The sequence below is a fragment of the Ranitomeya variabilis genome, chromosome 8 (genome assembly GCF_051348905.1).
Source record: "Ranitomeya variabilis isolate aRanVar5 chromosome 8, aRanVar5.hap1, whole genome shotgun sequence".
NCBI lineage: Eukaryota > Metazoa > Chordata > Amphibia > Anura > Dendrobatidae > Ranitomeya > Ranitomeya variabilis.
The window spans coordinates 176,617,747-176,640,684 of NC_135239.1; the positions used below are offsets into that span (position 1 = coordinate 176,617,747).

General features: G+C 44.2%; 1 protein-coding gene across 1 annotated transcript in view; it reads right to left on the reverse strand.

Annotated features, from left to right (window-relative positions):
- The window catches only part of ISY1 (ISY1 spliceosome associated protein), a 31,619-nt gene extending 10,145 nt beyond the window's left edge, over positions 1-21,474 (reverse strand). The window contains exons 1-9 of the mRNA XM_077275995.1: positions 21,376-21,474; positions 17,007-17,029; positions 15,865-15,916; positions 14,163-14,228; positions 12,109-12,151; positions 8,326-8,438; positions 5,856-5,973; positions 3,334-3,456; positions 2,819-2,931 (exon numbers count right to left, since the gene is read on the reverse strand). Of these exons, the coding sequence (XP_077132110.1) occupies positions 2,819-2,931; positions 3,334-3,456; positions 5,856-5,973; positions 8,326-8,438; positions 12,109-12,151; positions 14,163-14,228; positions 15,865-15,916; positions 17,007-17,029; positions 21,376-21,378 (654 nt within the window). The 5' untranslated portion in view covers positions 21,379-21,474. The remainder of the gene's footprint in view (positions 1-2,818; positions 2,932-3,333; positions 3,457-5,855; positions 5,974-8,325; positions 8,439-12,108; positions 12,152-14,162; positions 14,229-15,864; positions 15,917-17,006; positions 17,030-21,375) is intronic.
- Positions 21,475-22,938: the final 1,464 nt, after the last annotated feature.

Consider the following 22,938-nt stretch of genomic DNA (forward strand, 5'->3'; position numbering starts at 1 on the left):
GCTGCCTGTCAAACTAAACGATATCGCTAGCGAGGACGCTGCAACGTCACGGATCGCTAGCGATATCGTCTAGTGTGAAGGTACCTTTAGAATTATCACCAAAAAGGTCTATCTTCGTCTCATCAGACCAGATAATCTTATTTCCCATAGTCTGGGAGTCCTTCATGTGTTTTTTTTAGCAAACTATGAGGTCTTTCATATGTCTTGTACTGAGGAGATGCTTCCGTTGGGCCACTCTGCCATAATGGCCTTACTGGTGGAGGGCTGCAGTGATAGTTGACTTTGTGGAACTTTCTCCCATCTTCCTACAGCATCTTTGGAGTTCGGCCACAGTGATCTTCGGGTTCTTCTTTACCTCTCTCACCAAGGCTCTTCTCCCATAATTGCTCAGTTTGGCTGGACGGCCAGGTCTAGGAGACTTCTTGTGGTCCCAAACTTCTTCCATTTAAGGATTATGGAGGCCACTGTGCTCTTAGGAACCTTGAGTACTGCAGAAATTCTTTTGTAGCTTTGGACAGATCTGTGCCTTGCCACAATTCTGTCTCTGAGCTCCTTGCCCAGTTCCTTTGACCTCATGATTATCATTCGGTCTGACATGCACTGCGAGTTGTGAGGTCTTATATAGACAGGTGTGCGCCTTTCCAAATCAAGTCCTATCAGTTTAATTAAACACAGCAGGACTCCATTGAAGGAGAAGAACCATCTCAAGGAGGATCACAAGGAAATGGACAGCATGTGACTTAAATACAAGTGTCTGAGCAAAGGGTCTGAATACTTATGACCATGTGATATTTCAGTTTTTCTTTTTTAATAAATCTGCAAAAATTTCTATATTTCTACATTCCATAAGTTTCTTTTTTTATTCAACAATGTCGAAATTGCTTTCTTTAAAGCAGAAGCCACCTGAAGAATGGTCAAGATGGTTAAAAGACCCTCAAAAGACTGATAGAAATGCGCATGTTCATTCTTTTAAGTGTTTTCTGGGCACTTTTTCAGGTGGTCTCGTAGCGGTCCTGCCTGAAAGATGTTGTGTGCACATAACCCAACAGTGAGTTCTATCAACACATGCAAGAAGCCGCATGTCTCTCGGTCATGAGCTGCATGTAACTTCATTATTATCCCTAAAGCCAGTTCTGATTTTATAGCCAGCCACTTACGACATAATAAAGTAATTGGAGGCATACGCTTGCCTCTCCTGGAATGAACCCTTCATTATTAGACTGAACTTTATGTGGTCTTTTCCCAATGTTTAACCTCTTAAGGTACCTTCACACGAAACGACATTATAACGATATCGCTAGCAATCCGTGACGTTGCAGCGTCCTCGCTAGCGATATCGTTTCGTTTGACACGCAGCAGCGATCAGGATCCTGCTGTGATGTCGCTGGTCGCTGAATAAAGTCCAGAACTTTATTTGGTCGTCCGATCGCTGTGTATCGTTGTGTTTGAAAGCAAAAGCAACGATACCAGCGATATTTTACACTGGTAACCAGGGTAAACATCGGGTTACTAAGCGCAGGGCCGCGCTTAGTTACCCGATGTTTACCCTGGTTACTAGCGTAAAATGTAAAAAAACCAAACAGCACATACTCACATTGCGTCCCCTGCAGTCTGCTTCCTCCTCTGACTCAGCGCCGCAAAGTGAAAGTGAAAGCAGCACAGCGGTGACGTCACCGCTCTGCTCTCACTGTACGGCGCTCAGTCAGTCAGGAAGTGGACGCAGGGGGACGTGAATGTAAGTATGTGCTGTTTGTTTTTTTTAGATTTTACGCTGGTAACCAGGGTAAACATCGGGTTACTAAGCGCGGCCCTGCGCTTAGTTACCCGATGTTTACCCTGGTTACCAGGGGACCTCGGCATAGTTGATCGCTGGAGAGCGGTCTGTGTGACAGCTCTCCAGCGACCAAACAGCGACGCTGCAGCGATCGACATCGTTGTCGCTATCGCTGCAGCGTCGCTTCGTGTGAAGGTACCTTTAAGGACTCAGAAATTTGTCAAAAACAAAATTCGCCTTTGTTGCCATTTTTCAGAGACCCGTAATGGTTTCATTTTTCGGGATCTGTGGATCTGATGGCTTATTATTGGTGCCTTGAGCTGACATTTTTACTGATACTGTATTGGGGTAGATACGACATTTTGAGCACTTCTTTTTTACATTTTACTGCAATTTTGCGGTGACCAAAAAACTTAATTCTGACATTTAGATTTTTTTTCTCATTACACCGTTTACTGATTAGATTAATTTACTTTATATTTTGATACATCGAACTTTTACGAACACAACAATAACAAATGTGTTTTGTTTTTTAACACTTTAATGGGCCAAAATCGGATGATTTTTACTGACTTCAATAGTCCCCTTTGGAGACTTGAAGCTGCGATCATCTGATCGCCTCTCTTCCATACATGGAAGTTCTTCAGCCTTGCTATGTATAGCAAAATTTACGATCTACAAACACCGGCCAGGGGCCGAAGTTCACTGGAAGATAATGATGACAGGCATAGGGGTCTTTAGAAGACCTCCAGCTGTCATGACAACCCATCGGCGCTCCACAATCATGCGACAGGGCCGCCGATGGGCAAGATCAATGACGAGCTTCCTGTCTGCGCTTGTTAAATGCCACTGTCAGTGATTGACAGTGGCATTTAACTGGTTAACAGTGTCAGTTAGAGGCACTTGATGGCTGATTAAATCAGCCAGCAACTGAGGGGGAAAAACGCGGGCTCAGCGCATGAGCCTGCATCAAAGGCAAGGACACGGCCGATGATGTAAATATGTCATGGGTCATGAAAGAGCTAAACTGAAAAGTGCACCTACGTCATCAGCAGTCACTGCATAAATATTCACTTCTTCCTCCTCCTCATTCTTCTCCCCAGAGGCCAGACGGGCTTCCTTCTCCAGTCTCCATTTTTCCACAGCCTGAGCAATAGCTGAAAAAAAAGTCAGGCCATGGGTGAACGCACCAGAATATTACAGCATTCCACAAACATTGACATCACATGATTATATTAATATATATATATATATACATACACACATATATATACTATATATATATATATATATATATATATATATATATATATATATATATATATATATATATATATATATATATTGTATATATATTTTATATTAACCTTCAGAATTAAAGCTTATGCGTAATAAATTAATTATAAAATAAGTGTATACACACACACAAAAAAGTCTCAATTATAACGTTTTTGCCATTCTGCGAGGAAGATGGAAAACCTAAGTATCAGAACTCCTGCCATGAGGTTTTGAAGCTTTGTGAATGTAGAGCATCCATAGTGTGAAAAGCATTACTGTACCTTGCTTCTCCTCCTCCAGCTCCAGAGGGACCAACACACCATCATCTTCATCTCTGTACCCATAATATTCTGCATCAATCTCTTTCATCAGCTCAGCACGTGTTTTCCGGGGTGGAGGAGCAGCTAAAATAGAAAATACAATTATATACAAAATATATTTAATTATTTAAAAAAAAATAAATAAATAACAGCTTCAAGGCTTTTGTGGATTACAACACAAGGAAGACAAGAAGCACCATTTCACAAAGTCTTACTTTTTTTTTTTTTTAGGGTATGTGCACACGTTTAGGATTTCTTGCAGAAATTTCCTGACAAAAACTGGACATTTCTGCCAGAAATCCGCATGCGTTTTTTTTCGCAGTTTTTGTGCATTTTTCGTGTCTTTTCCCAATGCATTAAATAGCGGGAAAAACGCAAAAAATCAACAAAATTAATGAACGTGCTGCTTTTTTTACCGCGATGCGTTTTTTCACGGAAAAAAACGCATCATGTGCACAAAAACTGCAGAATGCATTCTAAATGATAGGATGCATATGTATGCGTTTTTTATGCATTTTTATTGCGAAAAAACCTGAACGTATGCACATAGCCTTAAAGACACACTTGCATTTAGTATGAAAGACCCTGGGGGGCACTAGTGGCGATTACAATTAGCTGAGTGTTATGCCTCATCAAGACACTTTTCTTTTTCATATAAAGAAGCAGATTATAGAAAATCTGGCTTCTGAAACCCACCTATTATCAGCTGGAATTAGCAGGGGAAGGGGTGTCTGGCCAATTGCAGTGGAACTTGCAGGGGAAATGTACCCGCTAGTTGAGTAAATGGGTCCTATAGAGCGAGAATTGTTTTTTTGTGAGCTCAGGCTCATAGAGTGGAGTCCTGGATTAGGGATCCACCCGCTCTATGCTGACCGTATGCACTAATTAAGGACAACACTTACAAAAGTGACCCGCATAGATCCAAAGGTTGCAGATATCACATCTATGCATTCAGGCACAAAGTTTAATTGAATTACAGCCCCAAAAAAAAGTTGGAACAAATTTAAGGTCAGGGCATTGTTAAAATGGCCAGTTGAACAAACTAGGGTACGTATGTAACATATCAGTCTTGACAATTACTGGTGCTGCTGGGGACCTGACATCAGGATAGGAACCAAAATATTTCAGGGTATTCTTGCAGTTTATCCAATGTGTTGTAGGTGCGGGGAATGGTTAGGGTCTTTGTAGACATATTGAATCCTCTGTGCCTAACGCTTGTATGTACATACATCGCACCTTATACTAGTCCCTAAAATGCCTTTGTTCCCCTGGGATCCCTCCATTAACTATTTATAAGAGTTGTAGGACCATAATGATTAGTGGACTAATGACAAGGCCAGGCAGCGCGGACGTTGTCTCATGTGACAGAGCTGTTGCAGTAAATGTCCAGCGTGATGCAGCATCTCGGCAATCAGCGAGCGGCTCATCCATTATAGTTGATTTATCCAAATTCAATAATAAACTTCCTTATAGTGGATAAATGAAACCATTCAATTTTAATTAATCCAATTAAATCACATGATTTAATTACAGCTCGAGGAATGTTAATTAAAATGCTGGAACGGATGTTACCAGAACTCTGATTACAAAATGATTGGAATTCTAAAGTCGGATAGGCCGGATCCTTACCTCCCCCAACACAGTCCATCGAGGACCCCCATATTCAGATGGTTGACTGAACCCGTCAATATCAACAGGGTCGTCTGACTTTACACTAATGTGTATGGGGCCATTACACGGATGGGGAAGGAGAATAAAAAGCACAGAAAAACGCAAGGTTGAGATCACATCTGCGTCGTCGTATTTTGGGTTTTCTGTTCCATTATTTGAATAGAAAGCCTAAAGTAACGTCAGCAGGTCCTCACTGACTGTAATGGGGCCTGTTAGGTCTTATGTTACCAGAAAAGAAAATTGTGCTGCAAGCGTTTGCATTTTTCCCAAACTCTGATGGAGGTATCACACTGGAATGGGGAGTGCAGCTCTGGACTGTAAGACAGCCTGTATCTCAGGATTGGTCCATATGTTACTGATGTACGCACGATGGATTGTAATGTGTCGGTGACTACTTCTGAAATCGAAGAGCCCCTGTAAACAAGCTAAGAATCAGGAAGCGACAATTCATAGTACACTTGTTCCTGATTATTGGGAACAGGCCGGCAATAACACAATGAACGAGCAGTATGTGGATTAATTGAGAGGGGACCTTGTGGATTTCTAGTGGGTGGCTCAAGCAGGGGAGGGAACTTCTAGTGGGGACCCCGAGCTGCTCAAAAGTAATCATTATAGGCAGCACATTGTCTGTGTAAACAGGACACGTCCTGCCAATGATAATCTTCTGTATGAGCAGAACGATCTTATTAACAATCGTTCTGTGCACACAGCTCATGTGTACGGCCAGTACACGACCGCCGATCGGTTTCATTATAGTCAATGGACAGATGTTTAATGGTTGCCGTCGGCTTGTCTAAATGGGCCTTACTTACGTTCTTTTTCAAACAGCTCCCGAACCCCAGGCAGGTCTTTGGCGGCTCCAAAGTACTTGTAGCCTCTGTTCCCTGGCACTTCCTTGCCTTCATGGTCAAGCATCTTGGGACCTATGCGCTAACATGAAAGAGCAAAATTAAGATAAATGTGGCGCTGTAATAACTAAACATCAACAGGGGAACGACCGACTGAGCATGATGTGAATGTTGCAAGCGACCTGCAGATTAACCACATATTTTTAATGCGGAAAGTTAGGACACCCCCCATACACATTAAGTGAGCACGGGTTCACCCACAATCGGTGCATCTGGATGATATTCAAGCAACATGGACACCTCAAAGGAGATGGAGCATTAAAAATATTCTAAAAAGAGTTGCACCTCTGCAACCGATCAACAAAATACACCTTGCGCTTATTTTAGACCTCTGCAACCAAAAGGTAGTACAACATTTGAAAAGGGACGACCAGCAATAAAACGAACGGGATATTGAAGATCTTTCACAAGACGTTCTGTCCCCTAAGACATTATAAATAATACTAAGAGCACAGAGTGTAGATTGCAACTTTGATCCAGAAGGTCAGGGTTAAGGAGCTGCTGTGTTTATAAGCAAATATTTGTGGGGAAAGATGGAAGTATATGATGGATTGACTGCCGGTCGTTTCATGGCCTGCTTAGATGGTCCGACCGCACCTCTGTGCACACAGATAAATTGTTAATGCAACTGTTCATATTATCAATGTGCTGCCGAGTGCAACAATTTTTAGCTTGCATTTTGCTTGTTTATGGAGCAATTTCTGCCCTGTTTAGACGAGCCGATGATTGGGAATGAGCGTTCCTACACATGCTCTTTTCGTGCCGGTAAAGTAGATATGAGACAGTTTGGGATCACATTACGGACCCCCATACACAACCTTAGCTGCTGGTTTTGGTGTGATTGGCAAACCGTCTGTACGGGGAACCTCCTGACTCTCCATGACAGATAATGGAAGGAAGATAAGGATCGGGCAGTATGGGTGGGGAGAGGTTGCTGTCAAAGACATCTCCAGCAATCAGATCAGACAGCCATATTGCACCTTCACACAGAATTCTGCATTCTTCAGTGCATGTTGTATATAGCAAGTCATCAAAAAATTTCTAGAGAACATACTTAAAGGGGTTTCTAAGACTTTCTTTCAGCATAAACTTCAACAATGGGTTGTGTCAGATATTACATCTTTGCCCTATAGAAGTGAATAGAAGTAAACTGCAATACCAAGCACAACCTAGAGCTAGGGGTGGTGCTGTTGATGAAAGAAAGCAAGCAGTCATGTTTTTCTAACCCAGGTCAACTCCTTTAACCATGGCAACTTACGTTTTAAAGCTCCGATAAAGACAATTCTCTGAAGAAAGTTCCTTAGACCAGAGATCACCAACCTGCGGCACTAAAGCTGTTGTGAAATTACAACTCCCAGCATGTCCTTACAGCCATCGGACGGCCTATAGCGAGGGCATGCCGGGAGCTGCGGCTTCACAAAAGCTGGAGTCCTGCAAGTTGCTGCCTTAGATCAAGGCTTCAGCTTTTTTGTTTCTAGGGCCGAGAAGGGGTTAAAAAAAAAAAAAAAAAATTATACTCACCTTCCCGACAAAATTCTAATGATTCTTGTAAAAAGAATTTTGGCAGATTTCCTCATCTCTATTTACTACACATTAGTTTTATTTTTTGTCCAGAAAGAACTTTAATCTTGTCATGAATGTCACACATACAATGCACGTAGACAGGGTGACCACAGACGCCTTACAGTCTGGAGGCGCCTTCTGCAAAATTGTACCATCACAAGAACAGACCGAGTGTGCCAGATTGGGACTTCTAGTGGGGACCCTGAGTGGGGGGACTCCTAGTGGGGACCCTGTTGAGGAGACTACTAGTGGGGTCCCTGAGCAGGGAAGGGGGGGGGACTCCTAGTGGGGAGCCTGAGCAGGGAGGGGGACTCCTAGTGGGGACCCTAAGTGGGAAGGGGGGGGACTCCTAGTGTGGACCCTGAGCGTGAAGGGGGACTCCTAGTGGGGACCTTGAACGAGGAACTCATAGTGGGGACCCTGAGCGTGAAGGGGGACTCCTAGTGGGGACCTTGAGTGAGGAACCCATAGTGGAGACCCTGAGCGGATGGGAGAGACAGACTCCTAGTGGGAACCCTGAGCAGGTGGGGGGACTCCTAGTGTGGACTCTGAGCTGGGGGGTAGGTGAGGGGGGACCCTGAACAAGGGGGGACGGACTCCTAGTGGGGACCCTGAGCAGTTGTGGGGACTCCTAGTGGGGACCCTGAGAAGGAGGAAGGACGGCTCCTACCGTGTCATCCGAATGCCTCAATATACCAAACAGACAGGCAAGGTCTTTATAAGACAGTCATTGTAAGATATACACTCCCCTTATCTTACAGGTTATCTGCAGAAACATCTCCTTGTGTGCGGCCAGTGTAGTTTTACTTACCCAATAATCAGGACCACCCAACTCTTTAATTCGGGACTCCCAGTGACCCTTTTCTCGGATTAGCTTGTTTATTTCATCGTTTAAGTCACGGATTCTGAATTCTCCAAGACCAGCTAAAAAAACAAAAGAGACAAATTATAGTATTACAGCGGAGAGCGCGATCTTCAATCTTCATTACCGTTGTTGGACACATTGCTTCATTAGTAATGGTCTTTTGAGTTTAGTTTTCATGTTGCGGTAAAAATGACCCGACAACAGACCATGTCAGTGGGGCATCCAGGCAGCGATACTCATATGTACCATTATTACTACTAGTCACATAATGAGCTGCTGCAATCAAATTCACTCAGATTGGATCTGCCGGTGAGCTCAAGTTTTTAGTAAAATTTTCGGATGATTTGCAATCCAGACATCTATTGATTAATTCGTTTTGTTTCCATTGACAGGTCATCTTTTTTGTTGATTTACACAATTTATATATCAGTAAAGATTTTCAAACTGCCGCTCTCACTCAGAGACCAGATGTGTTTTTTTTCTGTTCCCTTAAGTTTTTAGCAATATATACACAGTACACACACACATTATGTATACATACACACATATTAACATTTCTAAAGATACCCTTAGCTATTTTAAAAAAATTGAACACTAAAAATATTCCCTCTCGAATAACGGTCGTATTCACCCCAAATTGGGGCAAAAACTACAGCTCATCCTGCAAAATATTCTGTATTAATGGCTTCCCAATTTGCCGTGTGTTTGCACATGAAAAAATAAAATGAACATTTATAAGAAGAAAAAACAGTCCATCTTCAATTCCAAGACCCGAGGAGCAAAAGAATGTAGAAAATTCAGAAGAGCAATCTGAAGAATGTGCTGGGTAGTGTCGAGAGAAACCAGATGAGACGTGTGTGCAGTGTAATCAGACCACCACAACATCTCTTAGGCTAGGTTCACATTGCGTTAGGGCAATCCGTTTAGCGCTAGCGCTTGCGGATTGCGCTAACGCAATGTTTTTGTAGGGGCCGCGTTTAGGGGTCGCGCTAACGTCCCCGCTCTCGCAGATCCCCGATCTGCGAGAGCGGGGAACGGACCTCGGGCGCGCCGCGGACGCTGCAAGCAGCGTCCGAGGCGCGCTGCAAAAGAACGGCACATCGCTAGCGCGAGCCGAAAAAGGCACGCGCTAGTGATGCGCTACAGGCAAAATTTACATTGCTGTCAATGGGTGCGCTAACGGACCCGTTGCACGGCGTTAATTGCGACATTTTCGCCGTGCAACGCTGTCCGTTAGCGATCACCCACTAACGCAATGTGAACCTAGCCTTAGGCGAAATCTACATGCACATTTTAGTAACTTTGCAGTTTTGGGGTTAGTTTTGTGTTTTGTTTTTTTTGTTTTTTTTAAAGTATTTTTTCTACACTTGCGCCCATAGCTGCTTTTAAAATCCAGTTGGTTGCCTTTGGAAGCAGATGGGGCAATCTCAGAGACATCATGTTACCTACAAACTAAAGCTTTAGCACTATAAGGCCAAATCCAAGTGGCAAACATCTCTGCAAGTCATTTATTAAATGGGACTTTCAGAAATCCACGTATGTGCTGCAGTAACAAAACCGTTCAGATGTACAGAACAGGTCACACTTTCTGTTTGTGAATACACCCTAAGGGTAGACTCACAAGAGACAGAAATTCTGTCCATTTTACCTGTATATATGAGCAGGTAAAATGCACAACAAAATCTCACCTTTGAAATTGCAAAAACTCTTAAGTCGCTCGTCTGCACTACTGCAACTCTACTAATCCATCTCCAATCCATCCTGAATGCGGCAGAGTCGTATTTCTGTCCAGCTGCTACACCGATGCCTCCTCCCTGTGCCAGTCATTGCACTTGTTACCCATTCGCTACAGAATACAATACAAACTCATCTCACTCACCCACAAAGCCCTCCACACTTCACCACCCTATATCTCCTCTCTCATCTCCGTCTCTCGCCCTACCCGTGCTCTAAGCTCCACAACTGATCTAAGACAATCATCATCTATAATAAGAACCTGCAAATCTATCTCCAAGACTTCTCCCGCGCTGCATCAGTTTTCTGGAATGTAGAACCCCAGACGATCCAACTAATACATAGTCCCCATATTTTTAAGAGTGCTTTAAAAACATCTCTTTAGAGAAGCCCATCACCTCACTATACTAACCTAACTCGCCCGTTACCTCTTTCTAAATTTTACTCAGAATCTGGTCTCTCCTACTCATCTGTCTCCCCATCCTCCATGCACCTAATAGCACTTGGTCACTGCACTGAGGATAGATTATAAGCTTGCGAGCAGGGACCTCGCTCCTCCTGTATCTGTTAAAAATCTGCAACTTGTCAATTTCTATTCACCACCTACAGTGTAGCAGCATGGAAATGCTGCCAAATTATAGTGTTACACGTGGGTATGTTATTGTGGACTTGCACTTGAAATTTGGTGGCAGAAAGAAACAAATGGGCAACCCCAAACCAAACGGACTGTGAGATCCCAGAATGCTAACAGGCATCCCGCAAGTCTCCGTTAGAGTCCAGCAAATTTATAAAAATTCAATTCCAATTGGCGGCAAATATTGTATTTACAATTCGCCAATCACAACTGAACGTCATTGGAGTCAATGGAAGTAGAAATAAATGAATATGTTCGGAATCGATCATCAAACAAAGTCGGCACGAATAGGCTACCAAAATAACACAAATATGGCAAATTCAGATTCGGTGAACGATTCCGAACATATTCGCTCAATTCTAGTCTCCACACCGGCATTCGGTGTCACAATGAGAGATCTTGCAGGTTTGATGTCGGCTTCATTTCTGATCAGTCACTGCTACTTTAAGGGCTAGTTCACACACACAGGGCATTTTTGCTGCTTTTTTTATGCTAATTTTCAGCTGCTTTTTACAGTACCAGCAAAGCCTATGAGATTTCAGAAATCTCATGCGCACACATTGGTTGTTTGTTTGATCAGTATTTTGTGCTTTGCTGCGTTTTTTGGACATAGAGCATGTCACTTCTTTCAGCGTTTTTGCTGCGTTTTTTCACCCATTGACTTGAATTGGTGTTGAAAAAAACTCAGCAAAAACACAGGTATCACTATTTGCTGCGTTTTTGCTGCTTAAAATCCAAGGACATTAGCATGGACAAAGAAAAAAAAAGCAGCAAAAAAACGCAGCTAAACCTGCGTTTTTGACGCAGCTTCTTTCCTGCCAAGATGATCAAGTTATGCTGCAGAAAAAAAAAAAAAAAGGAAAAACGCCCTGTGTGAACTTACTCTTATGCTTCAGACAGGGCTCCTTTAGTCAAAGCCGCAAGATCTCATATCCGGACACCACATATGACCGAGGAGGTAAGATATCATTGAAGGATCCAGGGACCTGACGTTCATGGTCCCGTCTGTAATGGTCAGTTTTATTCTCTTTTTAATCAAACATGTAAAAATATATTTAATTAGTGGATGTCTAGTTTTTAATAAAAAAAAAAAAAAAATTGTTAGTTTTCATTTATCGGTTATAGTGAAAATGTTAAAATCTTGGAATAAATATTGAATTTGCAAAAAAAAAAAAAAACACACGTCAGAGATGGGTACAAATAATTAAAATAAAATTTCTTCAATTTATAAAATATTTTCAGAGTGTCAAGTGTTGTAACACGGTCATAAAAAAGTGAAAATTTGTTTAAAGAAATTAAATATTAAAAATAAATAACATTAAATACAAAAATATAACATCGTGTGTTACACAGAATCGTACCGTTCTGAATCTGTGCCACTTTCTTCGAGATTTCACCAATGATCTAAATAAGTATACAAATATTAGTCAAATTAGAAGAGAAAAGCACAAAAATCACACAAAGGGCTCATTCAGACGCCCATGATCCCCACGGATAGAACTTAGGGTACCGTCTCACAGTGGCACTTTGGTCGCTACGACGGCACGATCCGTGACGTTCCAGCGATATACATACGATATCGCTGTATCTGACACGCAGCAGCGATCAGGGACCCTGCTGAGAATCGTACGTCGTAGCAGATCGTTTGAAACTTTATTTCGTCGCTGGATCTCCCGCTGTCATCGCTGGATTGGTGTGTGTGACACCGATCCAGCGATGTGTTCACTTGTAACCAGGGTAAACATCGGGTTACTAAGCGCAGGGCCGCGCTTAGTAACCCGATGTTTACCCTGGTTACCATTGTAAATGTAAAAAAAAAAAAAACAGTACATACTCACATTCTGATGTCTGTCACGTCCCTCGCCGTCAGCTTCCCGCACTGACTGTGAGTGCCGGCTGTAAAGTAAAAGCAGAGCACAGCGGTGACGTCACCGCTGTGCTGTGCTTTACGGCCGGCACTGACACAGTCAGTGCGGGAAGCTGACGGCGAGTGACGTGACGGACATCAGAATGTGAGTATGTAGTGTTTTGGTTTTTTTTTACATTTACAATGGTAACCAGGGTAAACATCGGGTTACTAAGCGCGGCCCTGCGCTTAGTAACCCGATGTTTACCCTGGTTACCCGGGGACTTCGGCATCGTTGGTCGCTGGAGAGCGGTCTGTGTGACAGCTCTCCAGCGACCACACAACGACTTACTAACGATCGCGGCCAGGTCGTATCGCTGGTCGTGATCGTTGGTAAATCGTTTTGTGTAACGGTACCCTTAGACACTTTGACTTTTTTGTGGTCTGGGAAAAAAAAAAAAGTGACATGTCGTTTTTGATCCTATAATACGTTCAAACAGGCCAATGCGAGTGTATGGGCCCTGGGAAAGCTCGGGCAGCACTCGGATGCCATACTAATTGCACCCTAGTGCGCTCCGATTTTCATGTTTGCATAGTTAATTTCCCAGAGGAGCATGCATGGCTTATAAGTCTCCTCACTCTGACATGCCGGGCTTGGCTTGTCACTCTCCACAAGGAGAAATGTTACCCATTAGACCCCATGTTTGATAGCAGAGGCCTGACAAACTTTCTCGTATGTAAAAAAAAAACCTGATTAAACACTGAAGGTAAAAACTATTCACCAAAAACTCATCGTGGGAACACAGTTTTACTCTCCAGCAAAACAGCCATGAGAAATTTCTGCATCTTTCACCAGAATACATCCTCCAACTCATTCCACTTTAGTATAGGTCAACACTATCAGATGAGTGGGTGTCTGACGGCCCCTCTAATGAGAAAAGCTCCCACAGAAGCCAGCTGTACACTGTGTACGTCAGAGGTGTCAAACTGCATTCCTCGAGGGCTGCAAACAGGTCATGTTTTCAGGATTTCCTTGTATTGCACAGGTGATAATTTAATCACCTGCACAGAATGATTCCAGCACCTTGTGGAATGCTAAGGAAATCCTGAAAACTTGACTTGCTTGTGGCCCTCAAGGAATGCAGTTTGACACCTCTGGTGTACATAGCTCTAAACACTGTCTAGTGGCCATTCTCAAGTACTACACCTCCCACGCATTTCAGCAGGAGCAGCACTGGAAAATGGCCACTACACAGTGAGCACCGCTGGGGCGTTCGGGCACCGTACAACATCTTGAAGTCATGGGAAGTGCTAAGAGCTAAATATCAGGGGTACCAGGTGTCAGATACCCACCAATCAGATAATGATGACCCATCCTAAGTTCCTCAATATTAAAGTCTTGGACAACTCTTAACTCATTCCCACATTTAACAGATTTTTTTTCTTTCATTCATTAATTATTTCATCATACGCTCATACGACTGAAATTCAGAATTTGTTCCCTTGCAAGAGTCAGATTGAGGGTTTTTTCATACCTCCTTTAACCATACAAAAATGCAGATCACATACCTGTCGTCTCCACTTCTCTGCTTTTGGCAATTCATTACATTCAGAGGCAAGAAATGGCCGCCTTTCCTGTTTGAAGAAAATGATTATGTTGAGAAAATAATTACAACTCAGCAAGAATATATTTCAGTCCGTATATCAGAGAAAGACTGAACCCCAATCACAGAATTTTAATTGTATTTCCAGGAATAAGATAATAGAAGGAGCCGACACACCCTAACAGTATGTCCACGCCGGACATGCCACTTTTACTGTGAATTTCATCCTAGCAATGCTGCAGATTTACCTACTCAAATTGCAAAGGGTGAAATCTGTGACAAAAATCTGCATCAAAAGTAAATTTATGTTTCAGTTTTTGTTTTTTTTTACATAGCATTAAATGAGATATGGAAAATCTGCATCATCTCCATCCCGTGTAAACAAGCCAAAAGTTTCGCTAACAAGGTGTAAAGCAGAACTAAACCTGGAAATAAAAAAATGCAGTTAAAGAGATAATTTTGTCCACGATTTCAGTCTTCAGGATTTTCTTTATGTTCCTAAACAGTCAGAGTAAAGGAGGAAATGGATAAATCTTCTAAATTCTTCTAAATAACCTAGTAGTTTATAAGTATTTAGTAAGGGAGGCTGCACTGTGATTTTCTCTCTTACAACTGTGTGACAGGCACCGTGCAGTCATCATCATTATCTGTGATATGAGCTTCTGTTTACGCCTTTAAGGGTTATTTCCATCTTCACACGTCATTTGTCCACAGGCGAATATTCCAATAAAGACAGAGGACTCTAGTGCTCGAAATAATTCTTAAAATCGTTATAAATGTTTTAAGAGTTATTTTAACTGCTGGAGAAAACAAATTTGTTTGCTCTGTGCGCTGCTTGTTTATTTGAAGTCTGTGCTTAAGGATTACTGGTCCAACGAAGGTTGGGCTCTGGAGATCGAGGTCTGAATGGTGCTGGGGCCAGACATGAGCACCACGACTTCAGTCATTCTCTATGGAACTGCCAGAGATTGAGTACAGCGCTCAGCTTTTTAGGGCGGTTCCATAAAGAAGAGGTGCGCATCTCCTGCCGTCGTTCCATTAAGACCAGGCTTTACAAAGCCCCATTCTCGGGATTGGGGTCCGGTCCCAGAAGTCAGAATCCCACCAGTAAGTTATCATCTATACTTTTAAGACAGAAAATCACACCAATAATTTTTTTTTCATGTGAATTTTCATACTTTACTTAGTCTACTACTCCAGAGTGTCCACCTCCCGATCATGATGCAAGGCAGAACACGTTCGCTCTGCTGGTACCATTATAGTCTATGGGCCAGTTGGCATATATGTCCGAATACCGTTTTGCTGGTGGTTCAGATGTAAGCCCCAACTGGACCAGCGAATGTTTCTCTAAACAAAATGTGAAAGCACCCTAAGAAATCAATTAATGCCAAATTGAGCAGATGACATAATAAAAGAGGGGTCTTGAAATGTAAACCTCCTCTGAGCCAGAGCAGACAGACGCCATATAATAGCACATATCCCAGTGCAGGAGTAATGCTATGCAGCCTACATTATCTCCAGACAAATGAGCAGCTTTCTGTGGGGCTCACATACTTTTGGTGCCAAATGACACAACATCACTCGTACTCCAGTGGAGTACAGTCTGAAATCGTCACTTGTCTTATCCAAGTCTTCGTCTACTGACAGAAACTATTTCACAGTCTTACCTTAACTTTCCCTTCTTCAAGTTGGGCTTGGCGAAACCTCGCCAAAGCCGTCCTACAAGAAAAATGTTTAATCAGTTAGTATAATACAAGACGCTTTTGAAAAAGACAAAATCTATAGTGTCTGATGTGCAAGAACTGGAGCAGATGGCTGAAGCAGCTAATTAGATAGCACATTGCACTTGTCTAGTAGAGGTTAAAGGGATATTATTCCCAACTCAGACATTTATTCCTCTAAGTATCTCATATCTACAGGTTCCCACCTGTGCACTAATCAGGAGAAGGGAGGACAACAAACTTGTGTCTCGCTTGGTGGGGCTTCCAAAAAGCTCTGCAATTGTCTCTATTTACCCCTACAGTAGTGTTGAGCGAATGTGCTGGGATAAGATGTTATCTGAGCATGCTCGGGTGCTAACAGAGTGTCTTCAGTGTACTCGAAAAATATGTTTGAGACTACGCGGCTGCATGTCTCACGACTGTTAGATAACCGCAGCACATGAAGGAATTTCCTGTTTGTTAGGCAATCCCTGCATGTACTGTGGCTGTCGAACAGCCGCGAGACAGGCAGCCGCGGGGACTCGAACATATTATTCAAGCACGCTGAAGACACTCAGTTAGCACCTGAGCATGCTCAGATAACACCTTATCCCAGCACGTTCCCTCATCACTATTCTACAGGCATTATAAAATCAGCAAAGCCCCTTCTGGACTAAGGTCGTATCGATGTAGGTAGTGAATTTGGGCTAAAGCACCAGAAGGCGGTAAAGAGAGTGCTGAATAGGGATGAGTGCAAGTGCTCGGGCATGCACCAAGTAATGCGGGTGCTCAAAGTGACATGTTCGAGTCCCCGTGGCTGCATGTTTTGTAGCTGTCTAACATCCGCCAAACATGCGTCCGTGGGATCTCGAACATGTAATTCGAGCACCAGCGATACTCCGTGCAATCCTGAGCACCCTAGGCAAATTTGAGTATTGAGCACTTGCGCTCATCACTAGTGCTGACTTTATAAACAACCAGGACGCCATGAAACCTAATGGAGAATTACAACATTCACATTGCACACTGGGTAACCTTAGTCTAAAGACACATGACCTGCCGAAATCTACCTTTCTGAAGATGTGAATAGTAAGTAATCAGACACTTACATGGCTTTCTCTGCATTGCGAGCCTGGTATTGAGGTAGGAAAAAATAAACAAAAATGAGAAAATTCAAGGAGAAAACGCATCATTACAGTTAAATGCAGTTCCTTTATCAACCCAAGTCAGTACTAGTTTGTTCTAAGTGGGGTGGGGGAGTCTGGCGCAGGTCCAGCAGCCGGGTGGGCTCCATACATGGGGGCTCCGTTATGTTGTACGCATCTGACCATATCTCCAATCGCTGCTGTTATCTCCGGTCACTGCTGCCTAACCATTAACCCTTTCCTGATGCAGCCAATTTTAATGTTTGCATTGTTGTTTTTTTTCTCCCCTTCTTTCCCAGAGCCACAACTTTTTTTTTTCATTTTTGTGTCCACATACATGAGGGCTCGAGTTGCATTTTTGAAGGACACCATTCATTTTACCACAGTGTACTGGAAAACAGGAAAAGGACGTTCCAAGTACAATGAAATTGTGAAAAAAAAGTGCAATTCTGACACTGTTTTTTGGGAATAAGTTTTTACTGTGCACTTTGTGTGCTAAAACCGACCCTGCAAAATGATTCTTCTCATCAGTATGATTACTGCGATACCAAACATGTCCAGAAGTTTGTAAAATTAATTTGGGGGGTTGTGTCGCCATTTTCTGGGACACACAGTGTGTTCAATTTTCAGTCGGTGGAGCTGTGTGATGCTTATTTTTTGAGAGACGAGACAATGTTTTTGTTCATACTATTTAGGGACAGATATGACATTCTTATCCCTTGTTACAGCATTTTTGTGGTATTGTAGCGACCAAAAAAAACTCATAATTTTGATTTTTTTTCCATTTGCCAATCGGAATAATCATTTTTATATTATGATATAACGGAGTTTTTTTGAACGTGGCGATGCCACTTTTTTTTTATTATTATGTCTTTTCAATGGGGTGAGGGAAGAGGTGATTTCAACTTATCTTTTTTTTTTTTTTTTTACTTTTCACAGCAATTGTCTGATTGCTTGTGCTATATGCAGCGATACCACAGCATTGCTGTATATGGCAGAAATCAAGGTCTTCTGCTGTAAAGCAACTCATCGGTGACCTGTGATGTCACGGGTGCGCCGATGGATGAATAGAATAACGCGCCCCATGCCAGTGAACTGTTAATACCAATGTCAGAGTTTGACAGCGGTATTCAACAGGTTAACAATCACATTGTTAGAAGCAGGTCCTGGCTGTAACACACAGCCATTACCTGCCAGGTATGGGGTGATTTCACCCTGTGAGCCCGCCCAATACACACGTTACCAGCTTGCACCGTACATGTACGGTAAATATCAATAAGGGGTTAAAATGCCGCTGTCAATTTCGGACAGTGCCATTTAAGTGGAATGATTACGTACTTGGCACAATCATTCTGGCACCCATTGACATAACTGCAACAAGATCAAGATAACGCCGATGCTTGATATGACACTACTGATGTCCCTCAAATTCCGCCTATGAAAACATAAAATTATTTATCCGAATTCCTGTAAAGCAAAAAAAAAAATTAACATTTCAAAATGCCAGGATTCAAGGAGTTATTGCTTATATGTTAAAGTTACCGTTTTTTTTCTTCTTTCTTTTATGTAAGATTTATGCAAGGTTTGTGAACAAGTGTTTTTTGTCTTACTCTTCTCGAATTGTATATTATAAGAAAAAGTACTTTGATCATTGTCGTAGTTTTCAACTACTGTTTTTCTTGTAAAATTCTCTTCTCTTTAATAAAAATATATTTACCCACAAAATGCCAGGATTGTTTTTTTTTCAGTTGCTGCACCTCTTCCCAAAAAATTATTAAGAAAAAAACATTACAGTTTAGTGCACAAAAAACAATACCTCACACAGCTCTATTAACAGAAAACGAAAAAAGCTATGGGTCTCAGAAATAGAGACAGAAAATGATTTTTTTTTCCAAGAAGTTCTGAATTTATTTTAGCCTCTCGTCTGCAAATTTCCTCTTCAGAGAGGAAGAAAACGTGAACTCTAGTGCCACCTATTGGGAGGTAGCAATCCTACAAGTCAGCCTTTAACGAGCCTTGTCACGTGACTTAGGATAAAAACAAACCAGAATCTCAATTTGCAGACACGGGGTTTCAGGGTACTGCCCCTCATCAGCACAAAGTGTGAGAACTGATTTGGCTAGGTGAGACGATATGACTGGGATTTACGTTTTCTCCATAGGCTGGAATCACATCAGCGTACGGCAGCCAATGCGATATGCTAATGACCCTCAGCTCCTGCTCTGCTGTGAGTGGGAGCCCAGTGTCAGTGCTCCGATTCTCTCGCATGTGAGGATAGGAGCACAGCTGCGGAGGAGAGGTAGAATGTAATTTCTCCATCTTCTTTACCTGACTCATCGTATAGCAGACTGCACTGAGATGACATCCAAGTGCAGTCCGATATTTCATTCACACCCTTAAACTTTTATGGGGGCGAGTGAGCCGAGTCTCACTGTCAATCGCAGCATGCAGCGATTGTTCTCATGTTAAATCAGATGTGATCTGCCCCATAGAATAACACGGGGCAGAGTGATATGGGATGTTTTATTGCATAGCACTCGGCGGTGTTATACAATAGCGAGACTCCGGCCTTATGTACAGTGACATGTCAGGTCTGGCACACCTCATACTGGCATGCCAGACCTGGTATGTCACTCTCCATCAGGAGAAAACTTACTCCTTAGATCCCAGCCTGTAGTCTAAAATATTTTCAAAAAAGTCAAAGTTTGGTCTCGCTGTAACCACACTGACCTAAAGAATCAAATTACCAGGTCACATGCACAATGAAACGCATGAACATGAAACCCCCCCAAAATGGCAGAATTAGGTTCTCCAATACACAACACTTAAGACTTATTTTACCTCTTTCTCAGCACATTAAACGGTAAAATGAAGAGCGTCACTGAAAACAACAACAACCTGTCCCACAATAACACACTGCCAGGTGAATGGAAGGATAAGAAGTTATGGAAAGAAGGGGGGAAAGACGAACACACCGAACAAGGACTTACACACTACGCTGGCACACAGGGCGCTACGCAGGCGCACAGGCCGTCACATGGCGCTACACCATCACACAGGTCGTCACAGGGCGCCACGCCATCGCACAGGCCGTCACAGAGCGCCACGCCACCGCACAGGTCGTCACAGGGCGCCACGCCATCGCACAGGTCGTCACAGGGCGCCACGTCATCGCACAGGCTGACACAGGGCACCACGCCATCGCACAGGTCGACATCGCACAGGTCGTCAAAGGGCGCCACGCCGGCGCACAGGCCGAACCACGGCGCCACGCCATCACACAGGTCGTCACATGGCACGTCATCGCACAGGCCGACACAGGGCGCCACGCCATCGCACAGGTCGTCACATGGCACGTCATCGCACAGGTCGTCACAGGGCGCCACGCCATCGCACAGGCCGTCACAGGGCGCCACGCCATCGCACAGGTCGTCACAGGGCGCCACGTCATCGCACAGGCTGACACAGGGCACCACGCCATCGCACAGGTCGTCATCGCACAGGTCGTCAAAGGGCGCCACGCCGGCGCACAGGCCGAACCACGGCGCCACGCCATCACACAGGTCGTCACATGGCACGTCATCGCACAGGCCGACACAGGGCACCACGCCATCGCACAGGTCGTCATCGCACAGGTCGTCAAAGGGCGCCACGCCGGCGCACAGGTCGAACCACGGCGCCACGCCATCACACAGGTCGTCACATGGCACGTCATCGCACAGGCCGACACAGGGCGCCACGCCATCGCACAGGTCGTCACGCCATCACACAGGTCGTCACGCCATCACACAGGTCGTCACGCCATCACACAGGTCGTCACATGGCACCACGTCATCGCACAGGCCGACACGCCATCGCACAGGTCGTCATCGCACAGGTCGTCAAAGGGCGCCACGCCATCGCACAGGCCGTCACATAGCACCACGTCATCGTACAGGCCGAACCAGGGCGCCACGCCATCGCACAGGTCGCCACGTCATCGCATAGGTCGCCACGTCATCGCACAGGCCATCACAGGTTATGGGCAGAAGGTGAGGAAATACAAAAACGCAAAACAAAGAAAATGTCCCAGTGTATAAGAATTACATCTGTGGCAGCGGCTGCTCTCTGTACGACACTACAGCCACGGCGGAGGGGCCCCGGTATCAGCGGGTACAGCAGACACCGAGAGCTGAATGGTACACAGAACTGTATAACACATGTGAACGGCGACCAGAGGCGAAGGTCACCCGCACAATGACAGCCGGCGTTATCAGGACATGCTGAGACCTATAGTCCCACGCAGCCGCTTATCACAGGGAACAACGCCCGTATACAGGCAGTCACAGCTTACCATCTCCGGAACACTGACAGCAGCGCTTCAGCTGCCGCACACAGCCTGCCCGGCGCACCGGAAATGACGACACAAGGGCGGTGCACAGAGATGAAGTCATGTTGTTCCCGGGCTCAGCGCCACCTGCTGCCAGCAAGTAATAGTGCAGTGCAGTGTCACTACTTAGTACAGTATTAATTCTATGTAGAGAATATTATGTCTGATTATCTGTCTCCTGTCTATTGTATCTATCATCTATCCATCTATTATCTATTTATTATCTATTATCTATCTACTATCTATCTATCTATCTATCTATTGTCTATCCATCTATCGAACTCATATCTATCTATCTATTATTTATCTAAGAAATAGAAAAATAGAGCAGCACATTCAGCATGGAAAGAGTCTGGGTGCAATAGAGCTTCCACAGGCATATACCAAACCTTGCATGTAGTAGTCCAAAAAAGGAAGCAGAACACCACTGGTTCGGCATAGACAGGCAGGCGGGCTGGCGTACAGGGCAGTTATGGGTGCGAGTACGGGGACTTGAGAACTAGGAAGCGTGTTAGGCCGGCGTCACACTGGCGTTTTAAACGGCCGAGTGCAATGCGATGAATCACATTGCACTCGGACCAATGTTCAGGTATGGGGCAGCTCCCAGCAGCCGACTTTTTGTCAGCCGTTTTCCGACATGCTGCGATTGTCTCGGACCGAGGAAAACTCTCGGCTCACTCGCACCCATATAAGCCTATGGGTGCGAGTGAGACAGCGCACATCACTTGGATATCATCCGAGTGACGTGCGTTATAAGCGGACCCCAGCAATGGAGGAGATGGAGAAATTCATTTCTCCGCCTCCTCCGCAGCTGTGCTCCGATCCTCCCTGTGCGAGAGAATCGGAGCACAGACGCATGACACTCGGCTCCTGCTCTGCTGCGAGCTGGAGCCGAGTGTCATTAGCATATCGCATCCGATGATCTCGCATCGGATGCAATACGCCAGTGTGACGCCGGCCTTAGAAACAAACTCCGACGTTGTAGGCACCTTTAGAATGAATACTTGTCTGACATAGTTTACCCATCATGAGATATGATTGTTGATCGTTCAAAAGAATATCTGCTAGTGTAAATTAACTCTAAGGGCTCATTTAGACGTCCGTGGATCTTGGTTCCGATCACAGACCACATGGCACAGACTGGCCGTGCGTCTCCTGACTAGAGCATCACAGCCTCATAAAAATACATGTCATGTCAGGCGACCCGTGGCCAGCCCATGCATTGCATTCCATGATCAGACCGAGATCCAGAGACGTTTGAATGAGCCCTAAGTCTTCTATTAGTGACAGATTGTCCCATTGTTTCAACACTTATACTATATAATTGTCTAAGGGTCACTTCCGTCTTTCTGTCTGTCTTTCTGTCTGTCATGGATATTCATTGGTCGCGGCCTCTGTCTGTCATGGAATCCAAGTCGCTGATTGGTCTCGCCAGCTGCCTGTCATGGCTGCCGTGACCAATCAGCGACGGCCACAGTCCGATTAGTCCCTCCCTACTCCCCTGCAGTGTCCGGCGCCCGCTCCATA